This window comes from Siphateles boraxobius, unplaced genomic scaffold (assembly GCF_051911475.1).
Source record: "Siphateles boraxobius isolate OS27281-9 unplaced genomic scaffold, OSU_SipBor_1 130, whole genome shotgun sequence".
Lineage (NCBI taxonomy): Eukaryota > Metazoa > Chordata > Actinopteri > Cypriniformes > Leuciscidae > Siphateles > Siphateles boraxobius.
The window spans coordinates 40,856,171-40,879,352 of record NW_027508734.1 but is presented as its reverse complement, the minus strand read 5'-3'; the positions used below and the strand labels follow the sequence as shown (position 1 = coordinate 40,879,352).

General features: G+C 39.7%; 2 protein-coding genes across 3 annotated transcripts; one reads left to right on the top strand and one right to left on the bottom strand.

Moving 5' to 3' along the window:
* Positions 1–381: 381 nt before the first annotated feature.
* On the top strand, positions 382–14,859 carry pcolceb (procollagen C-endopeptidase enhancer b). 2 transcript variants are annotated; one of them, XM_077229522.1, is made up of 9 exons: positions 382–512; positions 5,277–5,385; positions 5,462–5,720; positions 7,798–7,922; positions 8,314–8,450; positions 12,218–12,747; positions 12,851–12,931; positions 13,656–13,826; positions 14,216–14,859. In XM_077229522.1, the coding sequence occupies exons 1-9, from the start codon at positions 424–426 to the stop codon at positions 14,344–14,346; spliced, it is 1,632 nt and encodes a 543-aa protein (XP_077085637.1). In that variant the 5' UTR covers positions 382–423; the 3' UTR covers positions 14,347–14,859. The 2 variants fall into 2 exon arrangements, with proteins under 2 accessions (XP_077085637.1, XP_077085636.1); XM_077229521.1 differs by having other exon boundaries at positions 5,462–5,735.
* A 1,078-nt stretch (positions 14,860–15,937) lies between these two features.
* Positions 15,938–21,107, bottom strand: paqr9 (progestin and adipoQ receptor family member 9). Its single transcript, XM_077229523.1, has one exon. It carries the CDS (start codon positions 19,826–19,828, stop codon positions 18,704–18,706), a length of 1,125 nt encoding a protein of 374 aa, XP_077085638.1. The 5' UTR covers positions 19,829–21,107; the 3' UTR covers positions 15,938–18,703.
* Between the last annotated feature and the right edge of the window lie 2,075 nt (positions 21,108–23,182).

Here is a 23,182-nt window from a genome sequence, read left to right as displayed (position 1 = left end):
CGGAACATTTCTAGCCTTAATTGTGCTGTTTAGCTACACCATTTGCTCCTGTATCACTTTCGTTCCTGAGCATTTAACAAGCAAGGAAAACCAACATAATTAACCCTAAAAATACAACTTACTGAATGGGCCTATCTCAACAAAATCAGACAAAGAGCAGTGGATGTGGCGACGTATAGTGGTTAGTGTGTTTGTTTGGTTGTTTATAGTATTTCATTCAATTTTAAATGTCTATCTCTATGATTTCACAGTAGTGGCATCTGGGACATATACCTCTTGCCCTTTTACTCACTTTTGCTCTCGTTTTCGCTGCCTTTTGAATCCCTCTTTCAATCCTCCTCCTGTCGTTCTCCACGCCCTTAAACTCACCCCTCTCCTGCGTTCCCTCACTGACTCGTTCTCTGTGCCTCTTTGAGAAGAAGGATGTGGGGTGATGTGTGCGTGTGGCATTTGGGGCTTCTGTTTTTGGGGTTAGGATGGGTGCATGGACAAAGCCAGACCAACTTCACAAGGTAAGTGGGTGAAGGTTTGTGTGTTTATGTACGTGTACATTCTGTGGAAGTTGTTAACATCTAAGCCTAACATAGAGCAGCAGGACTGGATCTGGATATAAAACAGATAAATGCAGTTTGCAGGAAAAATTGATTGCAATATTTCTCTGCAGCCCTCAATTAGACAGGAAACGGGTTCATGCCAATGTCCTGAAAAGTGTTGGTCAGTTTTAATTGTATTTTTAAAATTCAAGATTAGTTCAGTTCAGGATAATGTTGTAGTTTTAAAAATATATATATATATTATTCTTAGATAAATACAGTATAAGGAACATTAGATTCTTCAGAGTATGCTTTTTGTATTCCATTGTCATCTGTTATAAACAATTTTTGCAATTATAAGAAACATGAATTTGCATCAAGATGCAGGCTTATTTATTTTTGTATAAATATTTTATTAGTGAGAGTGTGTAATTGCTTGGTAACCATCACATCAAAATAACTTATTATGTAAGTAATAACTTACTTATATTATGTAAGTATCTATGTATGTATCTTTCCCAGAGAATGCATGAACTGGTAAAATAATTTTTAATTGCACCACCACACAGCTCCTCACACAGCTATCAAATGATCTTATTTATAATACAAGAAAAAAATCTCTTTATTACTATGCACAGCCTGAGCTGTAGCTGAACAACACAATGTTTATGCCACAAAAACAGCCACATTTGTTTCTTAATAATTGTAAAATGCATGCATTATTCTGTAGTCATGCAGCCAATAAAAGCAAGCACTGTTTAATTAAGCGATAGCTTTGTTCAGTGCTTAAAGAGGAGACACACGACAAACGTCTGAATGCTGCCTGGTTAAAATATTTATTTTGACTAATAGACTATTTATGCATGGTTTGCGCATGTCGAGTAAAATTCGGCATTCATGGCAGTCCTGACTCTAAAAATAGTCACTCAGGTTATGGTGTGTGTGTGTGTGTGTGTGTGTGTGCGTGCGTGCGTGTGTGTGTGTTTCTGGTAAACCCTACATTATGGTAATCCCCACAAAGATGGCAATATTCTAAATCCTTGTCCTTGGGGGGACATTTTTTGGTCCCCATGAGGAAAACAGCTTATAAATCATACTAAGTGAGGTTTTTTGAAAATGTAAAAATGCAGACAGTTTTCTGTGATGTGTAGGTTTATGGGTAGGGTTAGTGTAAGGGGATAAAATGAACAGTTTGAACAGTATACAAATCATTATGTCTATGGAAACTCAACATAAAACATGAAAACAAGACGTGTGTGTGTGTTATGTATGTGACCTGAAAGATTTGCTAATAGACTGTCTGAAATGAAAAAATAAAAAAAGATGTCCAAAAAGATATTTGGCCCTATCTGTAACTTCATCTGAGCATGGCTGTTCATTTGGTTGTGGTTCATGTGCATTTCTTTCTAATATGACAGAACCAGGTTGGAACCAGCAGTATTAAGACATTGCAAAAAGAGGCACACACACTACAAAAGGTATGAGGATCCAAAAATAACCCACTGAAGAAGTATCCACTGACATCAAATAATGGAAGTCCAGGAACTGAAAGACACTGAGGGATTAAATACATAAGCAAACAGAGCTAGCAAGATAATTAACGAAATACCTTAACTGAGAACTCAAAACAATCTGTAACCATGGAAACCGGCAGGCAGGGGACGAGGATGACAGAACTAATTATTAAACTATAAGATTAACAATCAGACTCAGACATGAACAGAACAGAAAAACAGGTAGAACACAAACTCAAAACGTGACCGTACACCTCCCAGAAGGCGCCCTGGAGGCTGACAAGGGTGGCTTAGACAGGAGAGGAAGCCTCCAGGGAGGTCCTGGTAGTTCAGGGAGCCTGGGAAGGGCCAGCTTCACTGGGAGCCAGGGAGGGCCAGACCAGGCTGGAATGGCCGTCTGGCCATGTCAGGTAAAGCGGGTGGATCTGGGACAGCCTCCTTTGCCGTGTCTGGGAGAGCAGGCGGCTCTGGGACGGCCTGGATCGGTAGACCAATCGGTACCAATCGATCTACCAATCGGTAGACCCCAAACGGGAGGAGCTTTGGGGGGGGTGCCAACCACACATACAAGATAGCCATGGCCATCATGGTTAGCGTTGCACTCTTTGGGATTAGCTATGGGGCTGGAGCCGGCACTGGAGCGAGCGGACTCAAGGACTGGAGCCGGCACTGGAGCGAGCGGACTCAAGGACTGGAGCCGGCACTGGAGCGAGCGGACTCAAGGACTGGAGCCGGCACTGGAGCGAGCGGACTCAAGGACTGGAGCCGGCACTGGAGCGAGCGGACTCAAGGACTGGAGCCGGCACTGGAGCGAGCGGACTCAAGGACTGGAGCCGGCACTGGAGCGAGCGGACTCAAGGACTGGATCCGGCACTGGAGCGAGCGGACTCAGGGGCTGGAGCCAGCACTGGAGCGAGCGGACTCAGGGGCTGGAGCCAGCACTGGAGCGAGCGGACTCAGGGGCTGGAGCCGGCACTGGAGCGAGCGGACTCAAGGACTGGAGCCGGCACTGGAGCGAGCGGACTCAAGGGCTGGAGCCGGCACTGGAGCGAGCGGACTCAGGGGCTGGAGCCGGCACTGGAGCGAGCGGACTCAGGGGCTGGAGCCGGCACTGGAGCGAGCGGACTCAGGGGCTGGAGCCGGCACTGGAGCGAGTGGACTCAAGGACTGGAGCCGGCACTGGAGCGAGCGGACTCAAGGACTGGAGCCGGCACTGGAGCGAGCGGACTCAAGGACTGGAGCCGGCACTGGAGCGAGTGGACTCTAGGACTGGAGCCGGCACTGGAGCGAGCGGACTCGAGGACTGGAGCCGGCACTGGAGCGAGTGGACTCGAGGACTGGAGCCGGCACTGGAGCGAGCGGACACAAGGACTGGAGCCGGCACTGGAGCGAGCGGACTCAGGGGCTGGAGCCGGCACTGGAGCGAGCGGACTCAGGGGCTGGAGCCAGCACTGGAGCGAGCGGACTCAAGGACTGGAGCCGGCACTGGAGCGAGCGGACACAAGAACTGGAGCCGGCACTGGAGCGAGCGGACTCAGGGGCTGGAGCCGGCACTGGAGCGAGCGGACTCAGGGGCTGGAGCCAGCACTGGAGCGGTCTCAGGGGCTGGTGTGGTCCAGACACACATACATGTTAGAGCCATTATAGACAGTGCAATACTCTCTGGGTTGAGCTATGGAATTCCCCTCACTGGAACGGACTCAGGAACTTCGCTCACTGGAATGGACTCTGGAATTTGTTTCACTGGAACGGACTCAGGAATTTCACTCACTGGAACGGACTCAGGAACTTCGGTTACTTGAACGGACTCAGGAACTTCGCTTACTGGAACGGACTCTGGATTTTGTTTTATGGAACGGACTCAGGAATTTCACTCACTGGAAGCATTGTGACCATTTGCGCAGGCAATTCTGCAATCCTTGGAGCGGGAATTTCTCACTGGAACTGACTCAGGAACATTACTCACTGGAACGGACCCAGGATTTTTTTCTCACCGGACTCGGGAAGATGACTCACTCTAAGCATTGTGACCATTTGTCTTGGCAATGCTGTAATCCTTCGACCTGGAGACACTGTGACCATTTGTATTGGCAGGTCTTGTATTCTGTCACAGTCAGTGGCTGTTATGAAGTGCACGACAAAGGACAAAGGAGATACTCAAAATAAATCTTTAATCCAAGTATCAAAATAATAACCAGGAGAATAACTCAGAGGAAACATAACCACAAACACACTGATATTAAAAATTCAAAACCAGGAACTGACAGACACTGAGGGATTAAATACATGGGCAAACAAAGGAGCAAACAAAATAATTAACGAAACACACCTGAACTGAGGGCTTAAATCAGTCTGTTACCATGGAAACCAACAGGCAGGGGACGAGGATGACAAAACAAATTAAAAGAATACAAGATTGACAATGAGTCTCATGGGTATGTTTACACGACAATGATATGCTTAAAACAGAGAAGTTTTTCCTTTGAGTTTCCCGCATACAGACAACACCACTGTAAAACGATCCCCATTCAGACGAATCCGCGAAAACTACTAAAAACGCTGCATTCTGCTGCCAACACTATAGACCAAACACGTAATATGCATGTGCATGACATCATCGTTTTCAGAGATTCGCATTTTTTGTTGTTTACACTGTGACCATTTTCAAAATCTTGCACTTTGAAAACAGTTTTCAAAAGTTTGTTTTTAGCCACCAAAAACGCAGTTGTCGTGTAAATTAATGGCCAAAATGCATAAAAAGTTTTACGTTTATAGTTAAAAACGGTATCATGTAAACAGCCCATCAGAAATTAACAGTAAAGCAGGTAGAAAACAAACTCAAAATGTGACAACTTTCTATTCATCAAAGTATCCTAAAAAATATATATATCACATTTCCACAAAAATATTAAACTGTTTTTAACATTTAGGTGTTTTGAAAGTTCAGATTTGCACAGGAATTAATTTAAAATCTATTAAAATAGAAAACAATCAGTTTAAACTGTAATAATATTTCACAAAATTAAAAATTTTCCTGTATTTCGGATCAAATAAATGCAGCATTGGCGAGCATAAGAAACTTCTTTCAAAAACATTAAAAACTTCAAACCGACCGCACTTTTTTGAACAGTAAAGTCATTCATTCATTTTGTTTATTATCACTTTAAAGACATTACTGCATTAAACATAAATAATGTATCCCTTCCTATTCCTCCTTCATGCTCTCCAGGCCCATATTCCTGTGTGGTGGCCATTTGGTGACAGACTCAGGTTTTGTGGCTAGTGAGGGTTTCCCCTCTCATTACAAACCAAACTCCAAATGCACCTGGTACATCACAGTAAGTCCATCACCTTCAGTCTCTGTAACAGTATATTCCAGACATTATATTTTGATCACGCCTCCTCTTCCATCAGGTCCCAGAAGGTCATGTTGTGATGGTCCAGTTCAGGATCTTTGATCTAGAGGCGGATCCCACCTGCCGCTATGACTATGTGGATGTCTATAATGGACACTCATACACGGTGCAGAAACTGGGCAGGTTCTGTGGGACGTTCCGACCCGGAGCCCTCATCTCCACCTCCAACACCATGATGTTGGAGATGGCGTCTGATGCCAGCACAGGAGGAAGAGGATTCCTGGCTTATTTCAGTGGGGGGAAACCACATGTTGATGGTGGGATGACTCTAGGTCCAGTTTTATCTTTGATTGTACAATCCGGACCTATCCAGATAGTAAAATATTTAGCATCTGACTTAATATTGGTCACAGTTTCATTTTGCAAATATGTTTTATTCCTAAACCGTTTGGTCCCTAAAAATCCCCAAATGGTGTGTGTGATTCCTATTTGTATCATAATTTGGAACCATTCATAAGTGGAACAGTTAAAGCTGCAGTCCGTAACTTCTTTGGGTAAAAAATTATCCAAAATATTTTTTTTTAGCAAGTACATAACTAGCCAGTGTTCAAAACTATCTGCTTGCCGTTGCTCGGTTCAAAACGGTAAGATTGTAATAATGTTTTTAATTCCAGTGGTACTGGTAGATTTCCGCGGGAAATTCAAACATGTCTTTGCGTCATTACGTCACATCTGTAAACATAAAGAAGTGTTCTCGGCTAGTAGGCTATGTTGCGTGTGAAGATGTTGGTGGTTGAGATTTATAGCCTTTTCTCACAGCACTTGATATTTAAACTTTTTAATTTGATGGCGGATCCAGAAAGGTTCAAACGGCAATCACCAGTGACAACTGGAGATTCACCCGATGTAAAATGCAAAAGACTTCGGAGTGGCTACAGAAAAAAAGAGACTGCAACCCATGTGAAAACAAGGATAAATATCGGAAGGGCTTTTGAAAGGTGGCGTGAAATCCGTGTTTTGAAGGGGTTCAAAGCGAACTCGGAGACGGCTTTTTTTATTCTGAAAGGTGAGACATTTCAATGGTTCAATTATGTAACAGTAACAGCTCACTTGTTCACTTAATTCATACAGTTACGGAGTACTGAACTAAAGGTAGCCCTTGTAAGGGGGTAACAGTTTAGGACCCAAGGACCAGATGTTTGAATTAAGACCCGGAGTCAGAATTATAATAAATTAAAGAAAAGATTTACTGAAGATAGTTTGCAGTTTCATCAGCAGAAGTCAGCTTCAAGACTCACACAGGAGTTTGTAGGCCGCCCCGCTTACAGTTACAAAGATCACAGCAGTTATACCATTTCCAAGGTCTAAACTACGTCATTGCTTACAGGTTGAATGATTCTCATTGAATAAGAAATAGATAAACAAAGTAATTTCCCGCACATTGATTATGCAGCTGACACTCAGACCCTGAAGTTAGGCACGTCGTGACGTTCCAGGTTGCAGATTTTTGCTGTGGGCACCAGCCTGTCCAGAACAACAACTCAGTCAATCTCCAATAATGCCAGTGGTTCCTTAACCTGTAACCAAGAAGACTAACACACACACCGACGCACAGCTTTTCCAAGGTTTTTTTATTTTGTTTATTTTTTTTTTAACAAAGAAATGGTCCCTTAAACTATTTTCAGTTAGGCTTCAATGACCCCTATATGTTTTAACACGTTGAAGACCTTTCTCAAACACAAAACAAGTCCATAATTCATTTCTGAAAGCTGGGCTAAATAAGCATGCACTGTTACTGCATTCAGATATCAAATACAGACATTAAAGAATGCATGAAAAGAACATTTCAGTAATAAACATTAAATGTAGTTGTTAACATTACCAATTTGAGAACAAAGTATAATTTGCACGGTTTGATGTGATCGTTAGATGTAATCAGCACGATTTACTGCAATGCTTTTTCCCCTTAGTTGGTTTGCGTAGTTTACTGCAATTGCAGATTTCGAACAGAGAAAGGGTGACAAAGAGGAAAAACTACCGACTGCAGCTTTAATTTTTTTCTAAATTAAATCAAATATAGTGTCACTTGATCCTTCAAAAATCATTCTAATATGCTGAATTGTTGCTCTAGAAACATTTCACATTATCAATGTTAAAAACAGAAATGATAAACAGAAAGTTCCAAAGAACATTTGGAATTTGGAATAGAAAGCTATTGTAACATTACAAATGTGTTTGCTGTCACTTTTGATCAATTTATGCATCCATGCTGAACAAGTATACTTCTATCAAAAAAAAAACAAAAAAAAAACAATTTAATATATACTAGAATTGAAATAGAATTAGAATTAATTCTGTCATTCTAATTCTCGTTCCACTCCCTATTCCCTACAGAGAATCAGTTTTGTGGTGGCAGACTGACGAAGCCTCAGGGTTCAGTGAAGACACCAAACTGGCCGGAATCTGATTACCCAGCAGGCATCAGCTGCTCTTGGCACATATCTGCGGAGCCCAACATGGTCAGCCTGCAAAGATCATTTCACAGCTCCTTTCCTCTTGCATTTGTCTCATCTACTCTCAATCTGTTGATTTATTAACAACCATTAAGTCATCAGAGAAGGAATCATATTCAGGTTTACTAGAGACGTCTAAGATTTTGAGTATGTGTGTGTATTTGGATACATTTTTTAACTCAAGTGTGTGTTCATGATGACAGCAAACAGTATATGGAAGAGTATGTGAAAGACCTCATTCAGAGAAAGTGCATAAGGTGGGACATGGAAAGGGAGAGTGCAAGAGACGGGCAGGAAAAGTGCATGAAAGGGCCTTTATACCTTTATAAGAAAATTAACTTTTTTTCTTTTTCTTGTGTGTGTGTGTGTGTGTGTGTGCATGTGCGCGTGCGCCCAGGTGATTGAGGTTAAGTTTGAGAAGCTGGACTTGGAATTAGACACATACTGTCGTTATGACTACGTGGCCCTGTTCAACGGGGGAGAGACTGATGACTCTCGTCGTATTGGCAAATTCTGTGGAGACACGGTTCCAGAGTGAGTACAAACTCTATTCATACACTTTGACATTGAGTCCTTCAAACATCATTTTAAGGACAGAGTATTTTGTAATTTATCTACACACGAAAAGGATGTTGTTGTTTTCTGCAAGGCCATTCATCCTAAGGGAAGCTATAGTGGAAGAATGTGCTTCCCAATTAGGACTTTCTCTTTGCACAGACAATCTGTTCCAAGATATAACCTAAAGCCCTTTATTCAAATGCTCATAATGTTGGATATTAAGTATTTTCATTGCACTGTAAATAGTGTTAGATGCTATTTATAGCTCAAAAAGTGGCAAATACTATTTGCACCTCAGAGTTTCTCCTCACCTAAACACTTTCCACTGGTTTCACAGACAAGGTCTAAGCCTAGTCCCAGACTAAAATGCATGTTTGAGCTGATTTAACTGAAAGCAACTCGCACATCTTAAAATATGTCAGTGTCATCGTTTTGTCTCAAGATGCACACCATAATGTTTTTTTTCTAAGGCACGTTTATAAAAGCTACTTAAATGTCCGAATTGAACCAAGGCCTAATCCTGGCTTAATCTAAACTCTGTCTGTAAAACCGGGCCTTTATGCGAACTAAAATAAACACCATGCTGAGCTGATATGCAATAGGAAAAGGGAAAAAATGGAAATGGGAAAAGTTGGATTTGATGCTAAATGTCATTTTTCTTCACGCCATTATCATCCTGGTTTCCATTGTAATTCTGGGCAGAGTTAGTGTATAAATAGCCTTTGTCAATAAGATGGCAATAAAATACAAAATAAGGCTTAATAGTTATAAATATACCCTAGTAAAAAATAAATATACTAAAATGTATTTGAAATACATTTATTTTATGCTAAGTACTACAAATACATTTACATATGTATGTACTTAATATAAATATCCTGCAATAGTACTATTAGGTTCACTTTAAATATATTGCATTGATGCATAGATCATGCTACCCTTACTAATAGTGATGTTAAACACATTTAAGGCTTAATATTAGGAAATGTGCATTGTGCAATAAAGAAAAATTCCAAATAAAGTTTAATTATATTTATATCAGTAAGTCTCAAGCGATATGTCAGTAAATATGTTAATGGATTTGTAGTATACTTAGTATGAAATAAATGTATTTTAAACACATTTTGGTATAGGTTTTTATAGGGTAGTTCTTATAAATATGTTTAAAATGATGTTCACCCAACTGATCCAGTCCTATTAGCAGCCTAACAAAAGCTGCTTTATTTTTCAAGGAGCTGGTTGCTAACATGTTGAGATCACTTCTGTTAATGGACATTTTCAATCATTAAATTAATTTTGGTTGACTGCTAAATAGCACAATACCCAAAAACTGTTGCTTTGCATGATGCTGGATCCAAGCCACTAGGTGGCAGCAAAAATTCAAGACAACTGCCATAACATTACATAACATAACATAACATAAAGGGGCGTGAAAAGCAACATATCTTTAAAATTGTCTGGTTGGTTGCCTCAATAGTCAGCTAATCGATATTAAGGAATCCATGTGTAATTGTGCTTTTTTTCCTCAGATTAATCAGATCCCATTTAGATGCGTAACTTATAGGGAGGGCTCACATAAAACATGTTCTTGTGTTCAAAAGCATATGGACCGAGTGCAGCAGAATGGAGCCAAGATGTCTTGAGATTTTGTTAGGACACGCCATCCTAAAAACACAACACTAATGGTGTAAGATGTTTAAAAAAAAACATGACTTAGGATGCAACGACTGAAGATATAAACAACAAAAACAAAAATGTCTGACTGCACCTTTAAGACTGCAGCTATAATAGAAACAATTTAATCTATAGATTTATGCAGTTATGGCATATTTTTTAAGGCCAGCCCGGAATCATCACCATGGTTCCCTGGCTAACAAAAAGCCAGTATGATTTTTTCCATTGGCTTTTGGATTATTGCAGAAAGTAAGCTCCATGATCAACAAAAGTTTACGATTCTCACAGGTTCTGTTCATTAAGATAATTATAAAAAATAAACACAACTTGTATTTGAAGCCTAAATTCAATCGGCAGAAGTAAAAAGCTAAAGTGGCTATACCACAGTCACACAACTTCAACGTCACCACCACTAAGCTTCAAACAACTCTTTCCATCTTAATTTAAGATCTAAAAGTTGGAACGTTTGAGTTAGAAAAGTTTGCAAATGCACTAGTATCACTACAAGAGTATAGAGTGCCGAAGTTATGACGTCACTTTGTAGGACAACTCGGAAGTTAGCGGCGCATGGGTTCCCTCGATCGAAAAGCTATGCATTTTCCCCATAGACTTTTGGAAAATCGCAAAAAATAAGATCGGTGTTCGACAAAGAGTTGTGACCCTTACACGTTTTGTCTATCAAGATAATCTTTACAAGTAAATCCAAAATGTATACATTTTGAAGCCTATATAAAGTTTAAAAAACCACAAGCTGACACAATAAAGTCTAAAAAAACACAAGCAGGTTATAACTGGTGTGTTTTATGTCATAGATCAAAACGTAAAAATTTTTAGAGGTTTTGTTACCCACAGACCTTATTTCAGGCGATTTAGCAAAAACCCATTCAAAAAACCCATAGACTTTAGGGCGAAGGAACCGGAGGGAACTCACTTCCGCGTTTTGGCCTACAAAGTGACGTCATAACTTCGGCACTCTATTAAAGTGGACAAGTGCGTAGATACATTTACCTGGGGTGCGTTTTCGTAAAGTTTAACTTTACGAAACGATACACAATTGTATTTTAAGTTCACGCTGAAACTATATTAACCTTTTTTGAAATAATCTATTAAACCTGCTGAGAAACAAGGAGCATGAACTAAAATGAGCAGTTCCATGCGCATGCCCGGGGAACTCATGAATATTCATGTAGGCCCCGCCCACTGCCTCTACAGATGCACAACTCACTTTTGTTCCACATTTCACATAGATCAGTGGTGCAAAAGAGAGCGTGTGTGAAACTCGTCACTTGAAAGCGAAAAACAGTGTTTGAGATTCGTCGCAACAGATCCAAGCAGTTATGTACTTGTGTTTGTGCTAGAAAAATATGTAAGACATATGGGAGAAAATATTCTACAAGTGTGCAACTCTCATTGGATGAATTCACATACTGATTTGCGGATGAGCAACATTTTTTTGTGACTTCACATTTTTTGATGCAACGATGTAAATGCGTTTTGCACCATATTCACTGCAGCAAAAACGCGAGCGTACGAGTTTCCTAATTTGTGATTTGTAGAAAAGGATTTGTCCACCTGCAATGAAGAATTTGAGAAGTTGAAACTGTTGTGTTGTGTTTGTGGAAGAGAAAAAAAGTCTACAAGTTTGTAACTCTTAAAACATTTCTCTCTGTGACTTCAAATTTACTGATACACATGTGTGGCTATTCTCTACAACTACATATTTCACTGTCACAGGCGTTCAGTTGTTTTGCACCAAAAATACCTTCATATTTAATGCTCCTACAACCTTTGTAGTCCCATTTAGCAAGCTTTTTTAGGACACGTAAACTTAAAATGTTATGTCATTAATGTCATTAAATAAAACGTGAAAATATCTTGAGCTTGTGTTAACCACAGAACTTACTTCAGTCATTTAACCAAAAACACATTCAACAAAACCCATTGAATTTGGGGCGATGGATCAGGAAGTTCAAAAATGCTAACTTGTTTCCGGGTTTTAAGAATCATTCTTGTAGCACTCTGTAATTGCTATTTGAAATAATTGTAATAATGCTCTTTATATCTGTCAGTGTGGTTGTGACAAATGGAAATGAGTTGCTGGTGCACTTTGTATCGGATCTGAGTGTGACGGCTGCAGGCTTCATGGCTCACTACAGGAGTATTCCCAGAAGCTCCCGCACACCCACTGCTGGCCTGGACACAGTACATGGGCCAAGAGTCGACAAGACACCTACTAAACCCACTACTCAACCACCAAGAGCTAAACCTAAAACTAAGCCTAGTAGGCCGACACCAAAAGCTCCCTCAAGACCACCTAAACCCGTACCACCCAGACCAACTCCTAAGCCAAGATCAAAGCCTGCACCCAAGCCCAAACCAGTCAGACCTATAACAAGATCTGGTTCTAGAGTCTCACCAAAACCTGCAGTAAAAGTGACAGCAAAACCTGCGACGAAGCCTACACCTAAGCCCGCAACTAGACCTCAACCAAAACCAACAAGTACTACGACAAAGCCAAAAGTAAAGCCTGGCGTCAAACCAACTGCAAAGCCAAAGGCCAATCCCATCGCAAAACCTGGGAACAAAACAACAAAAGCAGGTACAAATGCTTATTTGAGTGACAGAGCAAGATTTGGTTTTCCCTGCGTGTGCTAGACTACATGTTTATGTTTATGTTTATGATTTTATCCGTTTCTTTCAAGCCCCAGTGGGCAACCCACTGTGTTCCCAACCATGCAAGAGAATGGGCACTCTCATGACCCGCTTCTGCCCCAGTCATTTTGGTGAGTTGCTTAATTTATATCCCTTTTATCCTGCTATTTCTGTCTACTTCATTCTCCCCTAATTGTCACAGACACGGACCCCTGGGGCTTTTCTGTAGACTCACAGGACAATTTGAGGCTTCTAGGGCAGCCAGCTGTTCCCATCGTAATGATGGAGTAAATCTCAGAGCAGTGCTCACAGCAAATAGCTACTGTAACTGTCAAGATGCAAAAGTAGAATAATAACGGTAACAGTTTACAATAAGGTTCATTAGTTAACCTTAGTTTATGCATTAGCTCATATGAACTATCCATGAGCAATACATTTGCTACTGTATTTGTTCATCTTTGTTAACGTTAGTTAATAAAAATACAGTCATTCATTGTTTGTTCATGTTAGTTCACAGTGCATTAACTAGTGTTAACAAGATTTGAATAATGGATTAGTAAATGTTGAAATTAACATTAACAAACATTAAAAATGCTGTGTGAGTGCACTTCATTATTAGTTCATGCTAACTAATGTAAACTAATGGACCTTATTGTAAAGTGTTACCATAATAACAATAAAAATTTAATTGTTAAAGTAATTAATAATAAAAATATTAATAATGTTCCATTTCTTTAATAATAAATATTTATCATTAATTATTAGTAAGAAATATTTTTGGTTGATTTTTTATTTATTTATTGGAATCAGAATTATGCAATTGGAAAAAGAAGCAACTTCTCTCTTCTCCCACAGTGTTGACTGGTAAAGTGACATCAGTGACCCCAGGATCTCAAGGCAGTGCTGAAGTTGAGGTGTCTGTCATAAAGGTCTATAAGGCAGGTAGACTTCAATTCAGAAAAAGAGGACCCACCAAGTCTGCCACACTGACAGCTACGTGCATGAAGTGTCCAGCACTACGTAAAGGTGAAAAACACACACACACACACACACACACACACACACACGTCTGGTTCACTATTTTTGTGGGGACTCTCCATAGACGTAATGGTTTTTATACTGTACAAACTGTATATTCTGTCCCCTTATACTAGCCCTATCCCTAAACCTACCCATCACACTAAACTTTCAGCTTTTTTACATTTTCAAAAAAACTAATTCTGTATGATTTATAAGCTCGTTTCCTCATGGGGATCTCAATTTAGGTCCCCACACACACAAACAACTACAAGGAGTCTTGCATGACTCATTTTTCCTATTACATGTACGACATTTAAGAATGTGTCACGGGTTCGTATTTTTCAACATTTCACTAACCTTAACGGTTTAATAATCATTGTGAATTTCCTTCATAGGAGTGAACTATGTGCTGATGGGCCAGGTGAATGACGAAGGCCTTGGCGTTCTGACCCCATTCAGCTTTGCCCTTCAGCATAAGACAGTGCATGACAAAGCACTGGCCAACCTCGCAAAGAAAACATGCTGACCTCACAAACACCCTGACTACAATCCCACTCTGGTTTATTTTAATCATAACATCAAAGTCAGGCAGGGAAAAGCCAAATTGAGTTAACTAAATCCTTATATGGATTTAGCATCTTTTTATATAACTGGAGGCGCAATATATGAGTTAGAGTCAATATTCTAATGCCAAGGGAACAGAAGATTCAGAAATCTGTGATATTCTATGCGTCATACCAGAATCTTTCAGTCATATTCAGGGTATAAAGTACAGGGTGAAATTAGCCAGTTTATGGTTATTGTTTTTGTGTTATTAGGTCTGTTAAATGTACTATGCAAACATTTTGATATGACAATGTATTCACTATAAATTATAATGCTCCTTTAATTAAAGATGGTGAAACATATCTGAATTATGTTTTGAATCAAAATTTCGAGTTTTAATAATAAATAACTTTTTTCTTTCTTTGATAAGTGTATTATTTGCAGAATAATATTAAACAATAAATGTTATTCATAACTATACTATATTTCAAAAGTTTGTGGTTAGTCTTTTATTCTCACCATTATTTGATAAAAATACAGAAAAAAACTTTTTTTCTATTTTAACAAAATGTAATTTTATTCTTGTGATGGCAAAGCTGAATTTTCAGCCTCATTACTTCAGTCTTCGGTCACATGATCCTTCTGAAATCATTATAATATGCTGAATTGTTGCTCAAGAAATGTTTCTTATCATTATCAATGCTGAACACAGTCGCATTTTTAAATATTTGTGGAAGCAATGATACTTTTTTTATCAGGATTATTTGATGAATAGAAAGGTCAAAAGAACAGCATTTATTTTAAATGGAAAACTATAAGTGTCTGTCACTTTTGATCAATGTAATGTGTCCTTGCTGAAAAAAATAGGAATTTCTTTTTTTTTTAAACTTAGTGAAAATTTTTTTTTGAAGGGTAGTGTAATTTTTTTTATTACACTACCGTTGACTACTTACAATATCTGTAAAAACAAGCATGTCATGGCATGTATGTTTTGACAACAAGGTGCAAAAAGCCACAGAGGATTTCCTACTTGAACTAAGTGTTCCAGGCCAAGACAAAACAAACAGCTGTATGTCTCCATCAAGTGGACACATCTCGAATGATGTGCTGTGTTTAGTGTCTGCAGTGAGCTGGGAAAGAGCCAAAACAAAGAGCAACGGAAAATGTATTCCTCGGTTCCTTTCGCTTTTACATTCGAGGTATCTGCCCCACACTATTGTCTACCTGACAGTCTGAGGTCACTGATGCATATCCTGGATAAATTCCTGTGTTTTGATGTTTCATTTTGTAAAGCATGTATACACAATCGAAGCACAAAGAGACAGGTAGGGGGGGGGGGGGGTGAAAGGTTATTGTGACATAAGAGTCCCAACTCTCTCTCTCTCTCTCTCTCTCTCTCACACACACACACACGGATATGCAAATACACCTGCAAACATGGAAATGTTGACATTACATCCTGCTCTCAAAGGATTTCTCAGCTTAATGTTGAACTCAAACCACTTCTTTGCAAGTTCAATTATTTAAACATGTACATTATATGAATAAAAGAATGGGGGGGGGGGGAAACATTTACAGAGCTGATTTACCATTTAAATTTATTGATCTCTAGTTTCCATCCCTTGGTACAGTTTGAAGCCCATATATATATTAATATACACTAGTATTCTCAAGTTTTGTGTTCAAGCCTATATTAGCATGATCGACAGAAGTAAACCATGATTAGTCACACTCCAGCAGTGGGCATACAGCAGTTTCCAGTGCATTAAGAATATAATCTATTTTCTCCCCTGAGAACTACATACGGTTCTAGACACAATTCTAGAACTAGAATTTCTAAACAACCTGTTTTAAACACACACTTATTAAATATTCATATTTTGGCGTTTTCTCCAGAGCGAATATATTTGACAAGGTCTAGTCTGTATATTTGATCTGTATAGTATAACTACATATACCTTATTACAGATGTGAGGTGTTCGCACAAGGACAGCAATATGTCAGAAATGGATTGATGTAGACAGTACAATGATGCTATCAAAATTGCTGTAACTTTCCGATTTTAAAAAGTTTTCCAAATTTGTAGACAGCCCTGCTCAATGTTAAAACATGATAAAAATGTACATTGGTTCCCTTTCAAGATCAGAGATTAGTGCAGACACGTTTGTGCAAATCATATAATCTGTCTAGATTTTATTTCTACGCTTGTGCAAAAAAGTGCAATGTAATAAATGCTCTATCTCATCATAGAATACAAATAGTATGAAGTATGAGGCTTTAACAAGTTATTAATGAATAATGGATGACAAAATACATAGAAGACTGAAGAAATGCTAGAATATGTCCTCACACCTATTGCAACTATTCGGCCTGCCTGACTTTGAAATATGAGGCATCATTGACAAGACATCATTTTTGACAGCCACATCATCTGATTAATCAATGACTTCAATTTGTCATTCACAGACACAGAAAGAGGTTCACACGGAAATTCACAAATATCGTTAGACCACACCATACTCTCAGACTAAATAACCTGTATGTTTCACACACTCTCATAAGAGCACCACTTACTCGAAGCGTCTTATTGGTTGAAGGAGAATTCAACCAGTGACAGCTCAGGGCTGTATAACTGAAGTTAGTAACGATAATATCTACCACAAACAATTTTGTGTCTTCAAAACTGGCCTCTAGTAAAAACAGTACTTGCTGATATGTTTTTCAACAATGATATGGCTTAATTTTTCACCTTTCAGTCCTTCCGCCAAGGCCTTCAACCAAATGTCAAGTCATTGAGAAGTGTATACAATCAATAGCAATGCATAGTTATAGTATACAGTATTTCAACTGAAATCTTGTGTTATTACCTATGCTGTCACATCTTAATTAAGGTCTATAACTGATAGTAATGATAATATACAGTAAAAATGCAATGTTCGTTTAAAACTGTGAAAGGTTGTGTCGTTTGTGGTGTAAAGCAACATGAAACCCCACCCCTCTCATTTCCCTTAGCCTCAAACACTTTGGCTGAAGCCATTTGTGTTTGTCTGCATTTCCTGTTTAAAGGGTTTGTTAAAAAGACGGAGGAAATGTAAGTGGGCAGATGAGAGAAAAAGCGAAATAGACAGACAGAGAATTTCAATTGTGAAGACTTACAATATAAGGTGTCCTAGTAAAAGGTCAATAATGCCTAATTTTAAATCCCTCTTGAGACTTATGAGAACATTCTGGAACCCAAACATAGTTTCAACAATACAGTCCCTGGGCAGCAAATGTGTTAGAGTCAGCTGATTACAGAGGACCCGACAACAAAAAAACAGCCTCCCTCGAAAGTCTTTACAATGAAACCTGCTAAAAGTGTCAGTTTTCATCAAATAATGCCTATCGAGAACTTTTTTTTAACTTAAAGGGGTTCACCCAAAAATTAAAATTCTGTCATCATTTACTCCTTTCGGTGTTCTGTGAAACACAGAGATATTTTGAAGAACGTTTTGACTGTTTGAAAATATGTTGGACAACTGGCCAATGACTCTGATAATTGATCAGTGTTTTGATTTACAGGCTTACATTTAAATCTGTTCATCATACAAAGAGAAGAAGACTTGGAATATACTAGTAATCATATGCATACATGTCATGCTAACTTTATGTCCTATTTGCAGTTTGAAAGTTATAAAAATGTTACATTTCATGAGGGTCAGTAAATTATGACACAATTTTCATGTTTGGATGAGCTATCCCTTTTAAAGGGCTAGTTCACCCAAAAATTCTGTCATTAATTACTCACCCTCATCCAAACCCTTCGATGACCTTCGTTCATCTTTGGAACACAAATTAAGATCTTTTTAATGAAATCTGAGAGCTTTCTGTAACTTCATTGACATTTCAAGCCACAGAAAGGAAGTTAAGACATCATTTAAGTAAGAACGTCATCTCTCGCATCAACACAAGACACATGATGCTCTCGTGAACGAGCGATGGAAATTCATATTTTATAAATAAAGTGGTAAATTATGGGGGGGTCTGTGCAACAAAAGCATATGTCTTTACTACCTTTCCGGGGCTTGAACGTGGTAGTTGCGAAGCTGTCAATGGAGGGACAGAAAGCGCTCAGATTGCATTAAAAAGATCTTCATTTGTGTTTGGAATGACATGAAGGTGAGTATTTACCGACAGAATTTTCATTTTGGGTGAACAAACCCTTTAAAATGATTGAAATGACAGCAGTTTTCACAGCAGAAATCAGCATTGTAGTAACATTGTTTTTTTTTTGTTTTTTTTAAAGTCCACACGCTTACAGAGAGCTTTTAAACCTGACCAGAACGTCATGGTGCCTCCTAATGTCCCTTAAGCTTTTTTTGCTCTGGTGCAAAGATCTGATATGCCTGCCAGCCAAACAAGGCTATGATGCTCGCTATGCACCCCTGCAGGAGCACCATGACCCCATAGGTAGACCAAAGTGTTGGGCCAGGGAGTCTAGGTGGCATTACAGATGATAGTACCAACGCTGGGTTGAGAAGCAGGGCCCGCACCTCCACTTTGATCATCTGCAGCTCATCCAAAATCGAGAGGAACGTGCAGCAATGGAACCACTGATGGCTGTGACCCCAGATATCAAAGTTCCCCGGAGACAAACGTTCTGGGATCTTACTGATATTGAAAATGGCAGATACCACCAGCCAAAAGCAGTGGCGGTAGAAGAAGGCAGCCATGGTAGAAAACACATGAGGGGAGTAGGATGAAGCGGAGTTTGCGGAGGGACTCAGGAGACGGTAGAAGACGGGAGCGGAGGAGATGAAAAACGGAAGGAGGAAGACGAGGGTGCGGACAGCATATCGGTACTTCCGCCAGCGCTGTCTTGTGTTGCAGCAGGTGACAACGCATATGATAGCAACCAGACAGGTGGATGGGATGTACAGGCTTTCAAAGAATAGCTGGAAAAGAGTTGGAGAAGATGCAGAGTTCCAAGCCTCTTCATCAGTGTTCAGTCTCTCTCTTTGGGAATTGTTCTGGGGCCCGAATCCAATCTCTGGTATTCCTGCTTGAGGATGGATGTAGTAGTAATATGCCAGCGAGGAACCCACCGTATATGCACTGATAGTTCCGTAGTCTACAAAGAAACAGATTTCACGAATGATGAGCGACATGGAGTTGAGAAGATGAGCCAGACTGCTGGCTAGCAGCAGGTACAACACCCCCAAGAAGTAGTTCCAGAAGGGATAGAAAAAAGGACTGCTAGGTTCTGGCGCTCCTTCCCACGTGAACACTTCCAAAAAATGGAAGGCGAACACAAAGATGGGGAGAAAGTGTGTCCAGAAGTTTCCAGTCTCATTGGTGGGACAAAAAGCGGAGGCTAGGCACTGCCGTAGGCTGTAGTTAGGGAAGCGATAACCAGACAAAATGAAGTTCTCAGTCACTCTCTGTGGAACATCAGTGTGACGTACTAATGGCAATGACCACATGATTGGACTAAAAAATATATTCACTAATTTTCAATAAAAATATCTCCTGAGCTTACATGTAGCCTAACCTATAGCTAGCACTACACTATTGCAGGTAGTCATTAAATAACTAGTATTGCTTACAGAACGCTTAGCTGTCAAACTGTATGATGACATCACAGAGACACAATTGTCATTGTAATGCTTCCTTTAGAAGCATTTATCCAGTTCATGTGCAGATCTTAGCTTGGCTAAGAACAAATCTCAAGGCTCAATATAAATCCAAACAGCATGTATTGAAATGACCGTGGTCCCAGCAGAAATAAATAATCCGATGCTGTTGCAAGTGCAAAGGTCAATGGCTCCAGGGTCCCTTTTTAACCGTTAGTTCAAGTCTTGAATGTTATCAGCGTGGTATAATCATTTAAAAACAACAAAAAGACAACAATAGCTGAGGTGATGGTTCTCGATCAAGTCTTCCAAGTGAACGATCCGGCCGTGACGTTCATGTCACCTGAGTTTCACACGACTTCGGTCACACATGTGAGCAAACAGTGAGCTTGTTTTCAGTGCTGACGGTCTCGTTTGTTTCTCACTGCGGCTGCATCTCTCCTGCATTAAAGCTTTTTTGAAAGTAGGTCATGTGGGACACGGTCGCGCACCGGCCGGTCTCTGAAACCGAGCGTCACCACTCGGTATAATTCATGCTCCGCCGTGCATACTTCACCGGTTAGATTATCGCGTGCTGTCTCATATGAAGATGCACCGCTTGTATATTATTAGATGGTCTCGAAAACAGCCATATCGCACTGTCTCACCGCGGCGCTTTACTTCAGAAGGGGAACAGAGAACATTTCTCGCGATTCAGCTGTCAGTGTGGCGGTTAATTCCTCTATTTTCGCCCATGTTAAGTGCAGTTGTGCTGGTTTAAGAGTTTCTTCGCTCGACATTCGCATTGCGGTGCTGTGTGATTCAGCACGAGCTCTTTTCCAGGAAGGAGATATTTCGTTTCTGCTCGACAGCACTTCTAAATAAACAGTCAGCCGGCGTCCTGTCCCTTTATCGTTAGATTGCCCTTGACTTCTTGCTCAATGCCGGCTGTGAGGTCTGTCTGTTGTTTGCCCGGCCGTTACTTAATCAGGATAAAAGCGTCCGTGCTGCCAGCTCAAGCAAATCCACCGCGGCGCGCAGCTCTTCAACGTGATGTGCTCCGTGGTCATACGAGCTGTACATTCTCTTGAAGTGTACAACGGATCCTCAGTCCACAGCCAGTCTCTCTCTCTCTCTCTCTCTCTCTCTCTCTCTCTCTCTCTCTCTCTCACACACACACGCACGCACGCACACACACACACACACACACACTTATCTTTCTCGCTCATGCGCTAAGCAAAACAGCTCCCGGAGGCTATGACATTTAACTTCTGACAAGACTGATTTCTTGGCAGCTTTTTATTGTAGGCTATAGTTATTATAGGTCTGTTCACATATAGGCCCTAAGTTTAAAAACATATAGCTAGCTAAGCTGTAGGCTATTCTAAAGAATGTGACAAAAAAAATAATTCAAAATTTTCGCTCCAAAGTGAAAAGTCAAAGTTCAGTAAAAAAAAAAAAAAAAAATTGTATATACACACACACACAGGGGTGCCGCTAAGGGGGGGAAAGTTAGGACGATTCTAAGGGCCCACACACTTTTGGGGCCCCCAGAGATCGATTTTATTAATGGAATGGGTGGGGTAGGAGCCCAACCTCATATTCTTTCATAGGGCCCAACATTTCTAGCCGCGCCCCTGCACACACACACACACACACACACAATTAAGTTACAGAAGATGCTGTGCTTAAACGACTTTTTTGTATTTTGTAAATTTTGTATTAATATGATAAATTGTAAATAGTCAGCTCTAATTTCTAATAGGCCAACACTAGGCTACTACAGAAAACATAGGCTAGGCCTATTTCTAGCTGCAGTTTGTGTATTAAAAGTTGTTCAGATCACATGCAACAAAAAAATATTATTTATTAATCATTTAATTTTTATTTCAGACTATTAACCTGTTAGCTGCTCTGCTTAATTATGTACAGCACACATCCAGTATAAAGTAGTGTATAGTGTCCCCCTGTAACCATGACAGGTGGCCCTATGATGTGCAGTGAGTTGTAAGAGTAGTGCCATCATTAGAGAATATTAATTTTTTACAACAACCAGCTGTTAGGCCAGCTGGCGGACTGGACTTTGTAAAGCATGTTGTGATGGAACAGTATTTGTCATTTGACAGAGTAGTCACTTACAATCATAGTCCTCTCATATCAAAAACACAATGACTTTTGGAAAGTTATTATTAGTACCATGATTTATTTATTTATTTTGAAGATCTTTTTTTTTTTAACTTTTCTATATTTAAAGTCTTTCTCGTTCAATTGGGCACCTCTGAAGATAATATTTTATTTGGACATTTTGATTAAACAAATTAACGTTTTCCTGTCATAGTCAGCATGAAATGGAAGTTGCAATAGTCTGTTCTTCCCTATTGTGGCATATATCCCAGTGTTCTCAAACAAGAACAAATGTAGGGCGGGGCTTGATTTTGTTCATTGAGAATTGATTGAATCGTTGTTTGCTATTTCTGTGATCTCATGTGAGTGACATGACTAAAACTTAATGTGCCACCCTCATGCCATGCAGTAAACAAATCATCAGAGAAGAGAGGAGAAGTTTGTTACAAGAGGGGAAGTTATCGTGAATAAATATTATGAGAAAACAAGAATAAAAAAAATGTGCATGCGTACATCATAAATCCTGCAATATTCCAAGATTTTACACATTTTTATTTCATTGTGACTTTAAATGTGAATAGTTTAGCTGGGTTTATCATCTGTGTGGGCATATTCACAAAGTTTTCTATACTGTGCTACATGACATGCAGATTATTGCCATTTTAGGAGCATTATCATAGAAATTATATAATTGTATGCCATTTATTGTGCACTGTAAAAAAGTTGCTGTCTGAAATTTGTAAGTACAATTAACTTGGATGTTTAAGTCATTTCAATCTAAATGACATTAAACTGACTTGAAAAAATTAGTTGAATCTTGTATAACTTGCTTAACTTATTTTGACGAGTTAAAGCAATGTAAAAAAAAATTTGCCATAACTTATTGATAATACCTTTTTACAGTGTGCGTATGTGTATATGCCAGTGTGAACCCACATGTACTGTTTTCGATTGTGTCTGTTTTCTAGTTTTGCAGCTTATCTTTGGCTGGTTTTGCTCGATGATTGACTGGCTGCTGCTGTGTGTTTGGTGACCACCTGCCTGAGGATTAGTCAGTGAAGGCCGCTGTGGGCACTGAAGTATACTGGTTTATAGATGAGA